This window comes from Phaenicophaeus curvirostris, chromosome 9, assembly GCF_032191515.1.
Source record: "Phaenicophaeus curvirostris isolate KB17595 chromosome 9, BPBGC_Pcur_1.0, whole genome shotgun sequence".
Lineage (NCBI taxonomy): Eukaryota > Metazoa > Chordata > Aves > Cuculiformes > Cuculidae > Phaenicophaeus > Phaenicophaeus curvirostris.
The window spans coordinates 20,689,283-20,711,145 of NC_091400.1; the positions used below are offsets into that span (position 1 = coordinate 20,689,283).

At 42.5% G+C, this 21,863-nt stretch overlaps 1 protein-coding gene across 6 annotated transcripts in view; it reads left to right on the top strand.

Moving 5' to 3' along the window:
• Window positions 1–21,173, top strand: part of KAT6B (lysine acetyltransferase 6B) — a 92,105-nt gene extending 70,932 nt beyond the window's left edge. For 3 of the 6 annotated variants that reach the window (XM_069863435.1, XM_069863436.1, XM_069863437.1), the window contains exons 13-17: window positions 11,063–11,294; window positions 12,689–12,848; window positions 13,467–13,733; window positions 14,920–15,226; window positions 17,112–21,173. In XM_069863435.1, the coding sequence (XP_069719536.1) occupies window positions 11,063–11,294; window positions 12,689–12,848; window positions 13,467–13,733; window positions 14,920–15,226; window positions 17,112–19,594 (3,449 nt within the window). In that variant the 3' untranslated portion in view covers window positions 19,595–21,173. The remainder of the gene's footprint in view (window positions 1–11,062; window positions 11,295–12,688; window positions 12,849–13,466; window positions 13,734–14,919; window positions 15,227–17,111) is intronic. The other 3 variants (XM_069863439.1, XM_069863441.1, XM_069863440.1) reach the window with 3 other exon arrangements.
• The last annotated feature ends 690 nt before the right edge of the window (window positions 21,174–21,863 follow it).

Genomic DNA, 21,863 nt, shown 5'->3' on the forward strand with positions numbered 1-21,863 from the left:
CATTAGGCTTGCTTAGGTAGGAATCATCATGGAATCATAGAATGGTTTGGGTTGGAAGGGACCTCAAAGCCCATCCAGTTCCACACCCTGCTATGGGTAGGGACACCCCCCGCCCCGGACCAGGCTGCTCCAAGTCCCCATCCAACCTGGCCTTGAACACCTCCAGGGACAGGGCCCTGCCTTAGGATTAGGAGCTCTTTTTGCAAATGAAGATGGTCACCTCTTCCTGGGCACAACCAGTAAGTACTGCTGGGCTTTTTCCTGGATTTTCACTCTGGTGTCTTTCACAAAAAGCCCTCTCGACAAATGTTATTCTGGTGGAGTTTGAGAGAGTTATGGTGGCCCAACTGTGAATCTTGTGGATTCCATAGAAGGTCTGGAACTGATGAACTCTCTCTGTACACACTCCTTACGCTGTTCTTTTCCACAGTCTGGTGTGAAGATGGTTTACGGTTTGCTGTGACAAATACTGAAATACAGCAGAAATAGAATCTGGGGATAAACATGCTTTTATAAAAAGTAGTTTACAGTTACCCTTTGCTGTGCTCTTTAAACAGAATTGAGAGGGGGATGAAATGAGACCATATTTTTTTTTTTCTTTAAAGATAAGATTTATTTTAATCAAGAGCATTTCAGCCTTCCCTTTCTCACGTTACAGACCTGGAAGAGCTTTTGTGTTACTGCTGAGGGGAGGGTGAGAACATGAGGCAGAGGGGAGAGGAACGGGATTTGTTTAAATAGGCTTTATTGGTGAAATGTATTCTCAGACTGCACTTCTGAAGGCAACACCACAAGGATCTGTATAAACCAGAGCAGTTGTTTATTACCTGTGGTGGCCCACATTGACTCATCCTAGTTTTCTTTTTTCTCCTGACTGACTCGTGAACCCTGATACAGAACCGTGTCAGCCTTCTGGTGGTTTTTTTTTGTTGGGGTGTTTACAGATGCAGTTGTGTCCAAAGGAAAGGTTGCATTACCTGCTTTTTCTTTTTTTTCTCTTTGAGAGGAAGTTGAAAGTGTCTGCGGGAGCCATGAATCATGAGGGAGCCTGAGTGCTGCTGCTTATTCTATGTTCTTTCCTTGATGATTGATTATGTTGCTGACCTGAAGGCATGAGGTTGGCCTCTCTTAAATAACTAATAAGGAACATTCTGTCAAGCTGAGATTTAGATGAGGGGGGAATAAAGATGGATTTTGAATCAAGCTTTGTTGACTTAAGATTATTCCAAGAAAATCAGCCTCTTGGGATTTCTTGGTATCACTTTCATATAGCTTCAAGACACTGCGCATTTATCAGAGCCGCAGAAGAACATGGGCATGTCACTGCAGATATAGGAGCAAAGGCTCGCTGAACTGAAGAGCATCTTTATTTCAGATAGCATGGAAAACGGCTAAAAGGCAAGGCCAAACCTGGTAACAAGGAAAACAAATGTTTGTTGGACAAAGCTGTCTTTATATGGCATTAGTGAGCAGGAGGAGCCATCTGCTGAAGTCTGGGGGCTGAAAGCAGCTTTTAATTATGTAGTACATCTTTTAACGATCAGAAGTCTCTGCTTTGGGCTGCAGAGTGCAGTTCTGTCGCAGCGAGTCAGTGGACAAAGCAGGTGTTTTGTAGCCTGTCACCTTGTCCTTGAGGCACAGCGAGACATCTCGCCTCAATGAAATAACCTTGTGGCTTTCTTAACGCATCTGTCTTTTCCAGTGCCATCACTTCTGTCAGTTCTACCTTCTTGTAAAGAAATTCTGGTTTTTGTTGTTTCCTGCTGTTTTGAGTAACAACAGATATTTAGCAGGTGGCCATCTTTTGGGCTGAGCTTTTTGAAGGTGCTGTAGTAGATGGGGTGTTGTGTTCAGTGATTGGTAGATAAGGTGCAGTTTGTGTATCTACTGCCTTGCCAGGTATCATTATGATAATTCCTTTGATAATCTCCTTCATCTGCTGGTTCCTGCTTCTATATCTTATGTGGTTAATTCCTTGTTTCACTGTGTGCTTTAGTAGGGTGAATGAACAGCAGTGACAGTTTGTTGCTCACATAAGACAAGTGTAGTTTGCATCTACAGTCTTGTCTTACAAAGTGTGTGTGACCGCTCACCTGAACAAATACAGGATTTGCAGTGATTTTCTAGGTGTTCTTTTTGACTTCTTAGTACTGACTCCCAATTTTGATCTTGGTCATGTTCTTTAGCAGTACTGGGCTATGTTTTGTAGGCACGAATAAAACAATGGCAGGAAAAACTCTTTGGGTATGGAACTTGGTTATCTACTCTAAAACTGTTAAAACCATCCCTGATACAGTTTTGGTCCAGGGCAGCTCTCATTTTCAGAGTGTGGTAACAATTTTCCTGAGCCATGAACCTGGAAAATTTATGGGAACAGCCAAGTCCGGCTGACAGTCAGTGCTTCACAGTACAGCTGCTGTCTGTCTGTTCTGGTTGGCCTCAGTGCCACCAAAAGGTGCTGGGCGCATTCCATTTACTTGTTATGTTGGACTCCTGTCAGGTGGGTCTTATAGGAGTGCACAGAGAAGGCAAACAGGTAGGATTTCCTAGTGAGGATATTTGATATATTTTTAACAAACAGTATTCATGTGCTGCAAAACACCTGAAGGTAATGGCATTGCTTAAAGCAAGTTTATTCAACAGTAATAGTCGTATAAACAGTTTACTGTTCAGTGTCATTTATTTAATCATTAAAAACTGTAAATTAAAATAATAACTTAAAACATTGCTTATAAAACCTAAAACAACCCAGCCTTGTTAGTGATCTTCTGAACTTGCTGGCAAATGGATTTATCTAGATGGCAGTCAGGACTGATGCCCTCTGTGCATGCAAGTCCTGCTTTTAAGGGCACTTCAGTTCCTTTTCTCTCGCCTATGCTTTCACTCTGCTTACAAGCAGTCCACTTCGTACACAGAGCCTCCACCCGAGGGGTTTGCTGGCATCTGGCACAGGTAGAATAAGTGTTAGCCAATTAATTCCCTCAAAGGGTGCCTTTTGTTCGTCTGAGTGTAATGCAGTCATCTTTACTTTTCCTTCCCTTCATGAAGGGCGTTTGTTTAGCCCTAACCTCTTCTGTGAAGCTTTCTCTAAAGGAACTAAAGGTTCTGACTCCCCTGCGTTGAGTTTACTTGAGGCTGTGGAGAGGAATGAGAGCTAGCATTATTTCTTGTAACAATAATGACAGAATCTTTGGCTTACTCTGTTCCTCACGAAGAAAGCTTTTCTTTAACCAGACAAAGAAGAAAAGAGAAGGTAGCAGGTTGTGCACAGATCTAAGCATCTTGAGTTACAGCTAGTCTTTCTTTTTTTATAGTGTTTGTGTGGATCTTGGCATTGTGGTCCTTTGAAGCCCTCACAAAGTGCTTTCAGAGAGGATACTAACACCTATTTAAGGTCCTCTCACTTTGACCTTCCTCCTGTTGACATAGATAGAAGAGTTCAGAGGCGCACAGGACAGTTATGGAAAGAGTGGTAACAGGAATTACAGTTTTAGGAATCTTACGTCTTAATATGCCTACTCTTTCACCTTACCTATTTCTGTTTTCCCCTTACCTCTGGACCTGGAGTGCTGAACCAGCCTCACTGCATCGAGCCGTCCTGTCTGAACACTCATCTAGTTTGATGTTTCCAACTGCCCTTTTGATCCTGTGTCTTCACAACTTGTTCGTATAATTTCCAAACAAAGTATCTGATGTTTTAAAAGACAAAAGGAAGTCTCTTAGGAGAACTTGAAATGCTGGTTTGAGGGCAATCTTTGCTGTAGATACTGGTGTATTATAACAACAGTTGCTAGCACTTGCTGTTCTTTCAGATCTTTGCTTTGATACGGAACACTGCATGAAAGAGTTCTTCCTTTCCATGTTAAGGGATTTGTTTTACTTGGTTGTGTTTCAAAGAAAACAGAGTTCCATGGAGAAGCGTGTGATTCCATTTGTCCAAGTCTGGTATCTCGTTTGTGAGGGCTGGCCATGTAGAGAGACTGAGAAGAGCTCAGAATGTGCAGGCGCCAGTGGGTCACTGGTTGCTGCGTTTGTTCTGAAGAGGTTCTCACGAATACATTTTCTTCTGGCACAAATGTTAACAAAATATGAGTAGGAGCTGAGCAGTGCTGATAACACAAAGGCAATTTTTGAGCACAAACTACTGCTTACAACCTCCAGGAAGGCTCCGTTTTATGACCAGGGGCCTCCAAGAAGCAGAGCTTGAGCTGTTTCCAGCTTCTGGTAATAGTTTGATTTTGTTGCAGTTCTCCTGTCTGCTCAGGGGTTTCAGCAGTGTGTTGACATCTTTAAAGTGGGTGACGGGAGAGCTTTTAGAAGTAACTTGATCCCGTCTTCTGCGTGAGAGTGATTTCAATGGTGTTGGGGTACATTTGCTCTGAGTGGAATTGTATGGAAATGTTTACATGTGTGATGTTGATGTGCATTTATTGACAGGTTTATGTTGTATAATGCATGAAGAAAAGCTATTATCCCTATGAATCAGAGTGAAGTCCAGAATGTGAGCACAAGAGATCTTCTACAAGTCAGGAAGGGTAAGCAGAACGTGGCCCTGCTGCTGAATGGAATAGGTACCATGTGGCAACACGAGAGTGCAGTGAGGATCTTGGTACTTTATTTGCCTTGGCTTTCACTGACAGGGTCTGTTCTCAGGTGCGGCAGAATTTGAGGAGGAGAGAGAGATGCCATCCATGGTAGAGGAGGATCAAGTGACAGAGTACTTAAGTAAAATGAACATACACAGACTTATGGGAGCAGGTGAGATTCACCGAGGGAACGTACTGACAGGATTGCAAGACCTCTCTCTGTGTCTCCTAAAGTAGTGGCAGCTGGGGAACATCCTCATGCCATTGAAAGGTTGCAAATCTTAAATCTTCTTCAGAAAAGGCGAGGAAGAGTGGACAACTAGAGCGAAGAGTTAAATCGGTTTGTATCATCATGATATTAGAAAGGTGATAGTGTTTGGCTTGGTGTAAGTAACAGAGTCCATGCTAAGGTGCCTCTGGATCTGTAAAAATTTTGTCCACATGTATTTGTACCTATGCTGTCTTCTGAACTTTCTGCTGTTGGCGTTAGATTAGCTCATGATAGGAGAACTGGCTTGGTAAGTGACCTTTGGGAAGCTTGGCAGAACAGTGCTGTCTGCAGGCTGTCGTTTCAGCACTGTGTTGCATATGTGCATTTTGAACTCAACTGGAGGATGTGGTACTTGATGCTGGCAGCTTTCTCTAAGCCTGTTTCCAGGATCAGTGATGTATTACTGTTGTTGGTACAGAGGAACGGGTCCAGAAAGAGAAAATGGGGTTTAGTTTTGCATTGACAGCAATTCTGTGGAGCTGTTCAACATGATTTGATGGTGGTGGTCTTAGTGCATGGCTGGCGAGCAAGCATGTCCCTTAGAATGGCAACAGTGCTTCTGTTGTTGTCTGTGTTGTGCTTGATTCCTAGGCATTTAAGCCATTCACAGCTCAGCTGCTGAATACCTGTGCATACAGATGACATCTCTCATAGCAAATGGCAGCTGGTGACAGTTTACCTTGCTGTGAAAAGCACCGGGTTGTAGCGGCTTGGTAGCTGTTCCATGGCTCTGAGAGCTGACAGCCCAGCAGTGGTTCTAAGCAATGCTATTGCTGGTTTTGAGTTGAAACCTGGTTTTAAAATGGGCTTTCTATGCAGGCAAGGCTCAAGCAAGTTTGGAACTGTTTAATTTTATGTGTGTGTTTTGCTGGGAGGTGAATCACAGTGGCAAAAGAGACTTTAATATTGGAAGCTGAGGTGAGTAGGTTTGAATGTGATTCTTCATGTGGTGTATTCCACACCCTGACTCTCATTCATTACCTACTACAAGCATATTGTCTGACTTCTTGAGATTAAAATTCATAGAATCCCTAGGTTGGAAAAGACCTCAGAGACCATCAAGACTATCCGTTCCTGTCCACTACTATATCTTATCCCTTAATACTTCATCTACCTGTCTCTTAAACACCTCCAGGTCCTTCTCTGCCAGGCAGCTTTCCAGCTGCTCTTCCCCAAGCCTGTAGCGCTGCACAGAGTTATGTCCCAAGTGCAGGACTTGGCACTTGGCCTTGTTAAACCTCATCCCTTTGGCCTGTCAATCCAGCCTGTGAGCCTCCCTGCCCTCAAGCAGATTGACGCTCCTGCCCAGCTTGGTGTCATCCACACACTTGCTAAGGGTGCACTCAATCCCCTTGCCCAGGTCATTGATAAAGATATTGAACAGAACTGGACCCAGCACTGAGCCCTGGGGGGCACCACTTGTGACCAGCCTCCAACTGGATTGAGCCCCATTTCCCACCACTCTTTAGGCCTGGCCATCCAGACAGGTTTTTTTACCCGGCAGAGGGTGCACCTGTCCAGGACAGTGGGGGCCAGTTTCTCAAGTAGAATACTGTGAGAAACAGTGTCAGAGGCTTTACTGAAGTCCAAAACAGAAGAAATTCAGGATCGGAAGATTATTCAGGTGTGATAATAGCATGTTGTTGGTGGGTATTTTAGTACAGAAACAATAAATTCATGCTTGGCAATGTTGCTTCTCTTAATTTTTCTTCCTTTACACTTTTGAAAGGTGACGAGTCTTTTTCTTCTGTGTAAATAAAGCAGTGTCACAGTAGAAATTTTCTCCTTTGAAGCAAGGTCCCATGATGACGATCAGGCAGTTACACTAAGAAGTGTGGAAGGTGATAGCCTAAAAAGCAGGAGAGGTTGAAAACCTGCTGAATAAGGATTCCGTATTTGCCCAGTCCACTCTTTTTCAGAGGCCCGAAGGTTAAAGGGACAGGGCTTTACTCTTGACAGACTCTTAGGGGTTGTGTGGTTGATACTTAAAACTACTCCCTAGATCAGACTTTTAAAAAAATTTTTCAATGTAAACTATTATTTCCAGCTTTTTGTAGCACAGAAATGGTAGCTGAAATGTAGGGCTCATGAATCCCTGCCCTCAGGATCCACTTTGAAGACAGCTTTAGTTTTTAACCTGCATAAGTGAGAACTAAGTGTGTGGATTTATTGCTAGCAGCACAGGAAAAAGGTACTGTGGTTTGTCCAGGTCCAGACTGAGGTTCAGTACTTTGTCTACTGCTCAGGCACCATTTTGCTGATTCTTGTTCTGCTGAAAAGAGAATTGCTGTTGCAACCTGTCCCTTGGGTTTTCCTCTGGCCACTGCTGGATCACAAGACTATCAAGCTGGACCTCTGATCTCACGCTGTTCAGTTTGATTGAAGAGAGAGAACTGAACATAACAAAACCGGGAGTTAACTGCCTGAAGCTTCTGGAGGGTGACAGAGATGTGTCAAATTTACTGTTTTCATGGGTGCTGCAGACTGTGCCATAACTGTCCCAGGGGAGTTCCCTATCAGCGACACTGTAGATTGGAATTACAAGATACTACTCAAGTTAATTTATTTAAATGTCTGATCTTATTTTTTCTTTATTATCTGATTATCTTCTAGATTTGTGTTGAAGAATAAAATAGATTAATATCTTATACTAACTTTCTCAGGTTGGATTTTTTTCTAGTTGCTCTGTTTAGTGGGAGGTGTCCCTGTCCATGGCAGGGGGTGGAACTGGATGGGCTTTAAGGTCTCTTCCAACCCAACCCATTCCATGATTCTGTGATTCTAAATCTCTAGTATGGTGAAACCTGAGTGGTTCTGGAGAGGTTTGTGTGACAAAGGTCAAAGGCTGTAAATTGCATGTGGCATGTTGCTTCCATGTGAAAGATAGCGATAAGGCTAGAAATGAAACTCATTAATGGTATTTTGGCTGTTTAATTTCTGGGGCTGTCACTCTATGGCAGGGGATAGTTTAGACAACTTCTTGTTCTTCCGGATTTGGACTTGCGTATTGTTGTGGGCTTTGTGGTGTAACACACAGCCCGACTTGTTTATTCTTGGAGGGTGGGTGGGGAGGAGCTATATCTTGTCCTCTGAATCTTGCAGTTGTTCCTGGTCTCATATCCGGGGTTATGGCTTAAGAAAGCCCTTGCAGGTGTCCACTGTGAGGGTATCTGTTGTTAAGATTAGAGAGACAGAGTGGCACTGGGGGCATCTGTTTAATAGGGGCATATTGTACGCGTTTCAGAAGATGCTTCAGGATAGTTACATGACCTACCAAACTTAGTGTTTGGGGTTTTTTTTACCTGCAACTTAGATGAATTATTTGGCGTCTCTTTGGTAAGTTTAGTTTAATAGATGTCATTCAACTCCCAGAATCTTTTAAGAGCAACTTTCCATTTGGCACTCACTGGGTGTAACTGCGACTGTTACCTCTGATGGGTATTCCTGATCCTGTAGAATGGGAGTCTCTTGGATAAAGACAGGTTATATTGCAGGCAAGAATACTGAAAAATGGTATTGCCGTGCAGGTGAAGTTTAATGTGCAGTAAAAATATTTGGCAGTGACTACTAAGAACCAGTCTTGGAGTCCTCAGTCATCGGGACCCAATGAACAGGGTCGTACTTGTAAAGCTCTATGTATACTTGTGGTTGTGTTGCTAATGGTTCCAGGTTCCTAATAGTGGTTTCTCATTAAGCCTTACGAGATGCTCATCAAGAACGTACAGTTACAGCAATGTGATGTGTGAGGGAAAGTACAGTTAACAGCAATATGAAGTGTGAGGAACGTGGAAGGAAGTGGAGGAAGAAAGCTCTTGTCTAAGTAATTTTAAATGGTAATGAAGTACAAGAATGAAATCCAGATCTTGCAAAACAGCCTACAAACACGTTCTATTAGTGTCCAAGTTTTCTTGAGTGTGAAGTAGGTAGGTTAAGCTGTAAAGTTACTTGAAGTAACTGGAAGTTTTCCCCAGGTATGTATTTTTAAAATCTAGTTTATTCTCTCTCTTTTCCTCTGTTGATTTCTGTCACTGCTTATACTGCTGCAGTTTTGCATGTTTTTCTGTAGGCAGCGATGTCTTGGTATCAAACTTGTCTTTATAGACTGTGAACAAGCTGGTCCAAAATTCTTTCTTGGTCCAAGTGATGCTTTGTCTCAAATTATGCAAAACAGACTGTACGCCATAGGTCTCTTGCTTTACAGCTGGGTGGAAAACAAGTCTCCGCCTTCAGAGTGGTTGGAATGCAGCGTGGGTTTGAACTTGAGTTTTGGCTTCTCCTGTCAGCCACTGTTACTGGTGGTACGAAGATGTATCCGCTGGCTACCTTCCTTTTCTTAAGTTTTAATATAACATTTCCTCTGTAAACCAGAATAACTGTACTTGCTCGCTTTCCAGTGGCACCGTGCAGATGTAGACAGATTTATGTAGGTGTCTGCTTCTGGAGAAATAAGTAACTATGGCGTGGTGTGTTCCTCCTGATGCTCTTATTTACCTTATAAAGCTAATGGCTGTGAAGGATACCCTGCTTATTGCAGTATCTCTGCTGTTGCTGATAGCTTGGGATGCAGGAGGATGTCTATTTCTCTGTGTCAACATGTTTATGCAAGCTGGAGGACAGAGTGCAGTGGCCAGTGTGTGAGTATTCTCTGAATGCTGTTGTGGACCTTTTCTATTGTTCCCAAAAAGGGGAGAGTGTTGTTTCAGGCTAAGTAAATATACATCTAGTTGTATGTATGTCATATTTTTATATATATAAATAAACAGATACATGTACATGGTGCAGCTCGTATATGGTAGAGCATACATTGAAATAAGGGAACAGCCACTGCCTCAGAGCTGGATGCTCATCATATGGTTTTGGTTTATAGCTGAGTTGATTAGGAGCAACTTCATGAAGGAGTCGGGAGGATTTGGTTAGCAAATATGATGTGGCTGCGCTAGATAGGTTTTAAAGCAAAAAAAATAAGGAGATATTCCAACTTTTTTCTTTAAAAAAGTGGTTTAGACTATTGGAAGGCAAAAGAATCAGCTGTGTTGGCGGAGTCTAAGTGACTTTGGGTACTGCAATTCCATAAGCATGTTACCTGTGCCTACAATGGAGTGAGCATTTTGTAAGCCTGGTGTTAAGGCTCTTGTTTGGTGATGTTTGTAAAGGCACAGTGCTGAGTATTTGTCATAGAATCATAGAATGATTTGAGTTGGAAGGGACTTCAAAGCCCATGCAGCTCCACTCCCATGCCATGGGCAGGGACACCTCCCACTGGATCAGGTTGCTCCAAGCCCCATCCAGCCTGGCCTTGAACACCTCCAGGGATGGGACAACCACGGCTGCTCTAGGCAGCTTGGGCCAGTGAAATCATGGAGGGATGAATTACTGTGAAAGGATACGTTTTATCCATTGTGTTATTTTTGTTTTTCTCTGAAATTAGTTTTAATTGTGGCAAATACCAGACTACTTCTGTTATCTCCAAGCAGGTGTGTTCTGCTTGAGACTGTAAAAGCTGCATAAAGCTGATGAGAGTTAAAAAGGACTCACAGCGTACATGGAGTATAGAACAAAGGTGGTGTATTGTGTAAGAGCTGATGGGTTATTGTCCTGAAGACTGCAAACTGCAATTATGTGAATGTTTGAAACGTGAATTAAGGGAGATTATTTTTAATTATTTCTCCAAAGTAATTCTCCCAGTAATTTGACTTGTGGATTCTGTCACCTCTGAAATACAACAGCGGTTTAATCAAAAACTGATGTCACCTGGGGCCTCTTGGAGAAAAGTGACTTAACTGATATTGCTCGTGACACTTGCTCTTGAGATCCTTTGGAAAATTCTTGGCCTCAGTGATGTAACTCAGGTTCAGAAGTTGTTCAACGACTAGACAGTTGTAGTTCTCAATGAGATCACATATGATGAGACCCATTCTGAAACAGGTTGGCTGCTTCTTTCCTCCTTGCTTTGTGATTTGGAGGAGTTGGTTAATGTTTGATTCTCATAACAAAATCAGAGTCTCTTACAAAGATGTAATCTTTTTCTGTGTCACTGTAATGATGAAACCCAGTCTCTTCTGTGGGGAGGACTTCCTTAATTACAAGAGTTACCAGTAGTGTAATCAGCCATGCTGTTCTTTCTATTAACATCAACTTTCTTAAGGTGTAGTTAAAATTCTTCAGTTCTGTTACCTCAAAAAGGTGTTGTTTCACTTCCTTCTAGGCTACTTACTTTCTAGAAGAGAAGGTCAAGCAGGATCCCCTGAAAAGCCATTGTCTGATCTGGGTCGTCTCTCGTACTTGGCCTACTGGAAAAGTGTCATCTTAGAATACCTTAACTGCCACCACGAGAAACAGATCAGCATCAAAGGAATGAGCCGAGCTACTGGGATGTGCCCACATGACATCGCCACCACCCTGCAGCAGCATAGCATGATAGATAAAAGAGAAGACAGGTCAGTGAATTGGGTAAACAATTAAAACCAACTGAGACAAAGCTTTCACTTTCTCTGCTTACAGAGAAAGTTGATGTGAAAAATGTCTCTGTGAAATGCTGACTGTAAAACAAGTTATAACCCTGTTACTGAAGGAGTCAATGCAGCTGGGTCTGGTCATGCAGAGTTTTTCTCCCTAAGCAAAGTGCTTTTTCCAGACCTTTTTCACATTAATGGGTATGGGAAAAGTGCAGCCAGCTTGAGACACTTTCAGTGAAGAATTGTGTTTGATGCAGTATCCTGTTCTGTAAGTACAGTTCCTGACTCTTGCTTTGACTTACCAGTGAGGGGAGAACGTGGGTTTGTGGGTGATGGTCTCTTTCCCCACACCTCCTTTTTCAATCCTTACTCAACTCGCATAAGCCATGGGATCAGACCAGCTCTACGCAAGGTCATCCTGCCCAAGGAACTCGGAGTGCAAATGACTTGTTAAAGTTGCAATTAAATCTTGCAATCAGTGTTGAAAGTTAGTACACTGGGAAGTTGAGTTCCTGATTTTTGAAGATCTTCCTTAATAATCCTGATGATATTTTACATCTTAAGTGGGTTGTTTGGCCCTTTTTTCATAAAATACCTTCAGTGACTTTCAATGGTATTTGTGTTTTTGAAGAGCTTCTTAATTATTTCTGGATATTCCAATCATAGAAACTTTATAATTAAGCAAAACTGCCTTACAAGCATGGGTTGCCAAAAAGGAAAATGAAGATCAGGAGTAGCTCACCCTCAGTAATGATTATGTTCACCAGCTCTAGTATTAAAAACAAGTATTTTTTGAACTTGTACAAGTGCAAGTCTTCCAAGTGGAGGTTGGCTTACAGGGTGGTGGTTTGGGAGCAGCGAGTAGGAGTTGTTTCCTACTGCATCAGCATAGGCCTGAGGTACATTTTTGACGCTTCATTAGAAAACCTGTATTTCTAACCTGCTTTCTTGTCCGGTTAGCTGCCATCTGCAGTTGTGCTATTAACAACTCTCTCGCTCTTTATGTGGTGATCCACAGTGTGTTCAGTTTATGCTTGTGTGGCATTAAAATGGAAATTGTTCTGGCAGGGACTGAAGGGGCAATACTAAAGCTATTGCATGGATTTAAAGTGGTTGAATATAAAACCTTTACTTTCTTCTCTGTTGCCCTCATGATGTATGGTATTGAGCTTCCACATCATAAACTGTTGTTTCCTCCCTTCCTCTTAATGAATGGTTGTGTAAGTGTGTTGTCTGTGTGACAGTTGACATTTTTGGTTAGACGTGCCTGTTTACTTACCCATCTAGTTCCATAGCTTCTTATGCAAAAGGATTGAAACTGTAGGAAGGTTGTTTTTGGTGATGACATTCTAAAATCACTCTTTATTGGATTGTAGATTTGTCATTATTAGAAGGGAGAAGCTGATTTCAAGTCATATGGAGAAACTGAAAGCAAATCCCCGCATCAATGAAGTTGATCCTGAAAGCTTGCGATGGACTCCTCTGTTAGTGTCTAATGCTGCGGTTTCTGAAGAAGAGAGAGAAGCAGAAAAGGAGGTAATAGCAGAAACTTCTTGTTTGGTATTTCCCTTCCTTTGGGTTCTGTCACTCTTAATTGTCTATGTTAGACTGTCTTAAGTAGAGCAGTTTTAATTTTGACCACTGACCACTTAATGATAGAGGATACTGAAGTTATCGTAACACACACTTCTTGCAAGCCGTGCAGCAAGACATGTTAACTTTGGGGGATGAATATGAGAACGTAAAACACAAATCACTTGGCATGGAGCTGTTTATCACTCTTGAGGTAGTCGAAGAGCATGTAATCAGATCAAATTTGGCACAGAGCTCCGGGGCTGCAGTGTCAATCGATTCTTTGTGTTATGAACTTGCTCAAAGTGATCCATGTCAGTGGGCATGTAATGTAGTGCTAAAGGACTTAAATCAATTCGCTGCATCATTAATAGTGCTAAATATCCCATGAAATGCAATCTTCTTTGGTTTGTTATCCTAACTGTTGTAAAGGGGCTGCTAGATGGTTCAGCTGCACTGTTGTTGCTAGGTTAGCCGGCAGTGCTAATCAGGGCTGACTTATTGTAACTCTTGAGCTGCACATGAAAGATATGGCTGAGTAAATGCTGTTTGTGACCCGTTATTTTAACCTCAACCCTTCAGGCTGAGCGTCTGATGGAACAAGCTAGCTGCTGGGAAAAGGAAGAGCAAGAAATATTCTCCACCAGAACTAATAGTAGGCAATCACCTGCAAAAGCGCAATCTAAAAATAAATATTTGCGATCTCCAGAAAGTGTGGCAGTGGTGGGGGAGCGAGGGCAAGCCGCAGAGCAAGCTAAGGAGAGCAGCGAGGAAGAAGGTGGGGATGAGAACCAGCAGAGTTTGCCTCCCCGGCTGACAAAGCCCCAGTCGCTGGCCATGAAAAGAAAGGTGTGTTCCTTCAATGCCTTGTTTTCAAGTCGTTCACTTCTGATTTCAATCAGATTGTTATTGTCAAAAGAACAATCCATTTCTTTTACAAATATTTGTTAGGTTGTTTTCATCCTTTCTGTATGATTTGGCACTAAACTCCTGTCTTATATTTTTTCTTCTCAATCCCATTTTTCATCGTATGGATTACTCGTGGAACTGTAAAATACCGCAAAATCAGAACTTCCTGTTAAATTCTAAACGAGTGGTTGCCCTCTGCTGTTTGGCATCGGTATGGGTTCAGTATTTTGATGGTTCTTCCTTTTTTCATTTTAAGATGGATTCCAGCTTGTGGGGATTGTCTTTTTTACTGGTTTAGTATAGAACTCCTTACAGGGCAATGCTGATTTTCAAAACAGGAGTCTTTCGCCCATATTCTTCTAATTTCCACAAGGTTTAAATTCTGCTTACTGCAGTGTTTACTTAATTCTTAATTTCATTGAGAAAACAACTATTTGAATGGTTTAAATGAGTAAACTAAGCATCCCAAATTTTTTGAAGTACTTCGTGTCTCTGGTGAGAAATAGAGAACCAGGGTGTCTCTTTGTTTCGACTTTAGATGAGCAAACTCAAATGTAATGATACATCTGTGAGAAGGAATAATGATAGAAATACAAATTGTTGAACAGTGTTTTCCTTATAGCAGCCAATGTAGGATACTTGGTGTGTCTTGTTGAGACCCGTGAGAAGCTTGAGGTACACTCCCTTTGCTGTTACCTGGTTTTCCATATGCATACTTGTTTTTAAACTAGGACAAAACACAAATGTAGGTGAATAAACTTGGATATTTGTGAAGGTTGCTGGGCAATTATAAATCTGCAGATGTGTCACTACAACTGATGTAGTATTGCTGTGAATATTATTTGATACAAGGAGGGAAACGTCACTGCAATATGAAGAAAATTCTAGTCTGAGTTTTCACCTACAGGAAATTTTGAGTGCGTGTGTAAATGCGTGCTTGTTTCAGCTTGCTTAGATATTGCACTTAAGATTCTGTCTTTCTTGGCATTTAAGGCAGTGGAAGGTACTTTTTTGAATGAGTACATAGATCACTGTAAACTCACTTTGCAAACCTTTGTTTATTGATGTCCAGTCAGCTAACCAGCAGGAGTGTAAGAAGAGCTGTATCTGTGGGATTATTTTTCAGAGACCTTTTCTACTAAAAAAGAAGAGAGGCCGCAAACGCAGGAGGATTAATAGCAGTGTTACAACTGAGACCATTTCTGAGACAACTGAAGTGTTGAACGAGCCATTTGACAACTCGGATGAAGAGCGTCCCATGCCGCAGCTGGAACCGACCTGCGAAGTGGATGGGGAAGAGGATGACTTGAAGCCTGTGATTCGAAAATCTTTTGAGTACGAGCCTGGGCAGCAGAAAGTGGAGAAGGAGGAGGAAGAACAGAACGAGGAGGAGAAAGACACTCGGTGTTACAGGAGTGATGACAGTTGTACAAGTAAGCTGAAATGTTCTTCAGTCTTCACAACATTACTTTGTCAGGTGTCTTCAAAGGAAGTGTCTGTTTCTGTAATATATCTGAAGATTTTTAGCAAGATCTATTTAGCCATTTTGGTTTTAAACTTACAAAACAAAAAATGCTTTCTGAGTAGAGGTGCTAGTGGAGCCATTAATCTCACGTAGTTTATTAGGAACCAGTGGTGTCTTCAGACTTGTTTTGGTTTGTTTCTGTTGTGTTTTACTTCTTTCAGTATTCCTGACCCATTGATATTATAATCTGGTTTTTTTGTGTTCAGAAAACAAACGTTTTCTAGTCTGAAGCAATGCAGTCCTTGTCATGCTGCCAAAACCAGCTTTTATGTCCCTACAACAGGGCATTTCATACTCACAGAGCAGGGCATCACTGGAATATAGTCTGATACTGGTTTATATCCTTGGTAAAGGGTACAAGCAAAGAGTAAAATTTGATTTATACCAGTATGTTTCTATTCAGCATTGTTGGTAATTCGACAAAGCGTTTATTGTTCCTGGGGCACAAGATGTCCTCAGTGCTGGGGTCCTTATCTTTTACCCTAAACAAGAGAGGGATAGTTTTAACTGTATCCTTTTGAACCTGCTTATCTAGTGTGATTTCAAGGATCTTTCCTTGCAGAAAAGCTAATGAATGAGTAGTGCAACTACTAATTAGCTACTCTGAGTGTCTACTCATTGTCTGACCTCCTGGCTCTCAAGATATGCTTATATATGTTCTAATTCCAGAATGAATGGCTGCATCCTCAGGTCTATATATTTTCTATAAGAAGACAGTGTGTGCTACTTCAGTGTTTTCATAATTGCATGGGGAATTTAATCTTTGTGATCCTCAGTTGAGGGATCATGCACCAATTTCTGTTTTAAATGGCATTTGTGCAACCAGAGCATCCATGCTCATGAGTATTGGTGCTGGTACAAAGCACAGTGGAGGTATATTAGAATATTGCCACTCTTCCCTGCTTCTTCACAGAAATTGATTAAGCTGACTGTAGCAAATATAGGAGGTTCCAGGTATGCCCCAGCAGTCAGGTTCACACTGTTGTAACTGGACCCATGTTGTGGATTTGTCCATGGACAGTGTCATCCCATTAATTGTCTATCAGAGTGTTTGAGTAATGTAGTGAGAGGTGGAACGTGGCAAAGGAGCAGCCCTGAAGCCAGTACACTCCCAAGAGCAGCATGTTACACCCTGAGAATCCTCCCTTTTTCTGGTGTTGATCTGTGGTATCTGGGAAGAGAGTAGAGGAGTGAGAGTGGCTTGGGTTAATTTAGTGTTCTGACACACTCTGTTCTATTTCTATTACCTTTTGGCTTTTGTCTGTGAGCTGCCCATGAGAAGATATTAGAATGAACCATCTTTTACTTCATTGTTGATACTACGGCATGATTATATGCTTACTGTGACTTGTCCTCCAGAATTGTCGAACGAGGAGCTCCAGGCTCTCATGTTATTGCTGTCAAAAAAGATCAGTATGCACTAGTTCAGTGCATAAAGTGGTGGCGTACCTCTGTTCTAAAAACACAGGTTGATAATCAAATATTTAGACAGTATTTTTGCTTTAGTTTACATGTCTTGTGATTTAAATCTCTGGGATTCTTCTGGCGTATAAATGGTGGTTCTGATGGTCCCTGTTAAACGGCCATCAAACAAGAACTTTACCATCCATGTAAGCGTGTTTCAGCTGTAGATATTTCGTTCAGTTCTGCTCTGACATATATTTATAACTCTTGTTCCAGAGTTTCTTAATGCCTTGAGTTGATATATAAATGACTCTTGGATTTACATTTGAAAGTATTGATTAGTTTGTGCATGCTCAGACTCTTTTGTTTCTGTTTGTTGCCTCCCAAAGATAATGCAGAGGATGAAGCTGTGTTGGAAGAAAGCACTAAAGACAATCTTGAACCTCTAAAGAGTAAGCAGGGTTGGCCCAAAGGAGGTAAACGTGGTCCATCTAAATGGAGGCAAAGCAAAGAAAGAAAGCCTGGCTTTAAGCTTAATTTATACACTCCACCCGAGACTCCCATGGAGCCGGACTACCAGGTGCTGGTGGAGGAGCAAAAGGAAGTGGCAGAAGACAAGCTCTGCTCAGTTCCTGCTGTTACAGAGGAATCAATTAAAGAGCCTGTTGAAATATTACCACCACCAAGTGATGAGGTAAAAGAGGTGGAACCTGAACCTCTGGATGCACCTAGTGAACCCTTTGAAAAGCAAGAAGGTGGTACGGTTAAAGCTGGGGAAGAAGAAGGGAGTGCAGATGAGGGAATTGGTTCAAAAGATCAAGAAAAAGACAAAGCAGAAGAGGTATTTCTGCAAAAAGAAGAGTCTGTGCATTTGGATGATCAGGAGGAGGAGGAGGAGGAGGATGAAGAACCTTCTCATAATGAGGATCACGACGCGGATGATGAAGATGACAGCCACATGGGTTCAACTGAAGCAGAGAAAGAGGAATTGCCTGGTGAAGCTTTCAAAGAAATGCTGGAAACACAGCAAGCTTTTTTAGACGTAAACGTTCAAAGTGGTAGCTCAAATCAAGAGGATTTAATGGATTGTGGTGTTGAGCTCACAGCTGATGAGTGTGAACATGGCCAGAAGGAACTTGCCACAGGCTCAGACCCGATGCCGGAGTCTGATGATGATCATCCAGATAACAACCAGGACCAAAAAGCCGGAGAAGAATTACATTCCGATTTCAAGGGTGAGAGTGCTGAGACCATGGAGATTGATTCGGAGACGGTTCAAGCAGTGCAGTCTCTGACCCAAGAGGCCAGTGAACACGATGATACATTTCAGGACTGTGCAGAGACTCAAGAGGCCTGTAGAAGTTTGCAAAACTATGCCCGTAATGACCAAAGTCCCCAGATGACCACGCTGGATGACTGTCAGCAGTCTGACCACAGTAGCCCGGTCTCATCTGTGCACTCCCATCCCAGTCAGTCGGTCCGTTCTGTGAACAGCCCAAACGTCGCTCCTTTAGAGAACAGCTATGCGCAGATCAGCCCAGATCAAAGTGCCATTTCTGTGCCATCTCTGCAGAACATGGAGACCAGCCCGATGATGGATGTTCCCTCGGTTTCTGACCATTCACAGCAAGTTGTGGATAGTGGGTTTAGTGACTTGGGGAGCATCGAGAGCACAACAGAAAATTATGAGAACCCAAGCAGTTACGATTCCACAATGGGCAGCAGCATCTGTGGGAACAACTCTTCTCAGAACAGTTGCTCGTACAGTAGCCTTACATCCAGTAATCTAACTCAGAGTAGCTGTGCAGTGACGCAGCAGATGTCCAATATCAATGGCAGCTGCAGTATGATGCAACAGACAAACATCAGTTCTCCTCCCACATGTAATGTCAAATCTCCCCAAGGCTGTGTTGTGGAAAGGCCTCCGAGCAGCAACCAGCAGTTGTCCCAGTGCAGCATGGCCACTAATTTTACACCACCTATGCAGTTAACAGAGATCCCTGAGACTGGCAATGCCAACATTGGGCTCTATGAGAGGATGGGGCAGAGTGAATTTGGGGCGGGGCATTACTCACAGCCATCTGCCACCTTCAGCCTGGCCAAGCTGCAGCAGTTAACCAACACGCTGATGGACCATTCTTTGCCTTACAGCCACTCAGCTGCTGTAACTTCCTATGCAAACAGTGCCTCTTTGTCCACCCCCTTAAGTAACACAGGGCTCGTTCAGCTTTCCCAGTCGCCACATGCTGTTCCTGGAGGACCCCAAGCACAGGCCACCATGACGCCTCCCCCCAACCTCACTCCTCCTCCCATGAACTTGCCACCTCCCCTATTGCAGCGGAATATGACATCGTCAAACATTGGGATCTCCCACACCCAAAGACTGCAGACTCAGATGGCCAGCAAAGGTCATGTTTCCGTACGAACCAAATCCACGCCGCTGCCGCCTGCTGCTGCAGCCCATCAGCCACAGATCTACGGGCGGGCGTCACAGACGGTGGCCATGCAAGGCCCCGCACGGACCTTAACCATGCAGCGTGGGATGAACATGAGCGTGAATTTGATGCCAGCCCCAGCGTATAATGTCAACTCGGTGAACATGAACATGAACACCCTTAATGCTATGAACGGTTATAGCATGTCCCAGCCGATGATGAACAGCGGCTACCACAGCAACCACGGCTACATGAACCAAACCCCGCAGTACCCGATGCAGATGCAGATGGGGATGATGGGAACTCAGCCATATGCACAGCAGCCGATGCAGACAGCGCCCCACGGCAACATGATGTACACGCCCCCGGCACACCACGGCTACATGAACACCGGCATGTCCAAGCAGTCTCTGAACGGCTCCTACATGAGAAGGTAGGCCCTGCGGAGGCACGGACTGCCCGGCTGGTGTACCGGACTGATCTGCACAAATACCTTTTGGAGAGTACGATTTCAAAACCAGCAATTGGTGTGAATGCAAAAACATTTGTTGGCACCATTTACAAGCTGTATGCAGCAGAAAGCCTTATACAAGTGTTTCTTTCTTCTTTATTTCTTCTTTTGGGTTTTGTTTCGTTCTGGTTTTTTACCTTTGTGGGGTATCACTTCTCTTCTTTGGGGGGAATTAGGTGGTTTTCCATTTTTCCTTTGTTTCACTGAGCTTGAAGTTCTCTGGAAAGGAAGAACTCTTTCTATGAACTGCAATCACACAGCAGCTGATGGTTCAGAGCCATTTTATGTGCCTGCTCCCATTCAAAATGTGGATAAGTAGACTCCAAAACTATCAGACAGTACTGGATCGCGAGCTTTTTCTCTCTCCTTTCCCAAAATGTAAATGCCTTTTAGCAGTTCTTTTATTGTATGATTTTGTTTCCGAAGGTGACACTTCCGCATGCCGCTAATGTCTTTGTTAGTGACAGTGCATTTTGTAGTACTGTACAAGTGTTGTGCTTAACAGTAAGCCATTTCTTAAGTTTTTGCCTTGATTAGGTTACCCTAGTTTGAGGGGTAAAAAAAAAAAACAAAAACAAAACAGAATTATATTTTTGTTAATTATAAAACTTGTAAAAATGAATAAAAAAAGCTGCAAAAGCTATTCACATTTTGGTTAGTTCCAAGGATTTTATTGCTGTATGTTTAGTGTAAAGTTGAGACTCTCTTCCATTCTTGTGACCAGTTTCTTTGGGGCTGGGGTAGGAAAAAAGGCAGCTTTCTGTTTTATAAGTACTGTTATGTTTTTTGTTGATTGAAACATCTCAGTGTTTATTTGTCAAGTTTTGAAACATTTTCATATACGTCCAGATACTTGGCGGGATTTAAGAATCAAAAAAGTAGTGAATTTGGTGTAAAGTTGCTATTTTATGGAAATGCCTCTAACTTTACATTTTCATTCCATCTGTAGATTTTTCTATCTTTATAAAATATTGGAGTTATTTTTTAAGGGAAAAAATAGAGCAGTAGCGTGTGAATAGCTCAAACTAAGCTTACAGATCGCATGTAAAAAGGCAAAAGTTATTTGTGTCTGTTTATATCGCTTCCTTTTTTGTAGCCTTTGTACCTGTACAGAGTGACTGTAAGGGCCGAACAGAAGAGGCTTGATCCATGTAAAAATAGGACCCGGTGACACTCTTGTATTTATCTGTTCTCTTTTTAGTCAGTCACTTAAAAAAAAAAAAAAAACCCACAAAAAACCCCACCCAAGAAACAGAAATAAAAACTGCAAAAACCAACACCACCCCCCAAGCTGTACATTTTAACATAAAATAAATTATGATGAGCCATTTTTAGCCTCTTGTGTCTTGTCATAGTTTGATGTTGCATGGGAATTACCTCCTGGAACAGTGTGTGTTACGGTGCTCTCACGTGCTTGATCTAAAGCCCATCGCAACTGATGGGGTTTGGATTAGGCTGCCAGAGCCCAGGTGTAGGTTCCTCATCATAACTGCATACACCTTGTGAAAATAAAGAGTATCTAAGATTATTTTTTTTAATAATCTTAATAAAATATTGAATAAATATGTATTTAATACATTACAAGGTTGTCAATGTTTAATGTATGAAACTTCTTTCCTATAGAAAGTGTTAATAGGTGTGTAAAAGGGTACATGATGGTAACAGACGTGATGCTTGAACTGTATCTTAATGACAGAACTGTACTCTCTTCCTTTGACGTTTCTTGCTGGGTTGCAAGGCGATGCTAGCCTTGTGTTGACCCTCTGAGTTCTCTATATACGCATGCATGTGTCCACACAAAACCACACATGCACAAACGCTTCTAATCAAGCCGTAGAAGATCTGTCAGAATCGAGAAGGCTGGAGCTGGTGAGTGAACCCAGTTTACATTGGGTGTACGTGCATCTGCACCAGGAAAAGATCTGTGTCAGAATTGATCCAAGTGCCTCTGTCGGGGATGTTGGCAGCAGGCCCCCCTTGCCCAGTGCCAGGGCAGGAAAGATGGTTGCTGAGGTGAAAGGGTTGGGTATCCTGATAGAGAGCTCTGTCCCCATTCCAGTATATAAAGCAGAGCTATGTGTGGTGTTTTATGTGCTCAAAAGTCAGAAAAACATATATTCCTTTAAATAAACCCTTACAGTGTGTGGTGGTACCAAAGAAAGAAGTTGATGCTGCAGATCCACACATATACCCTG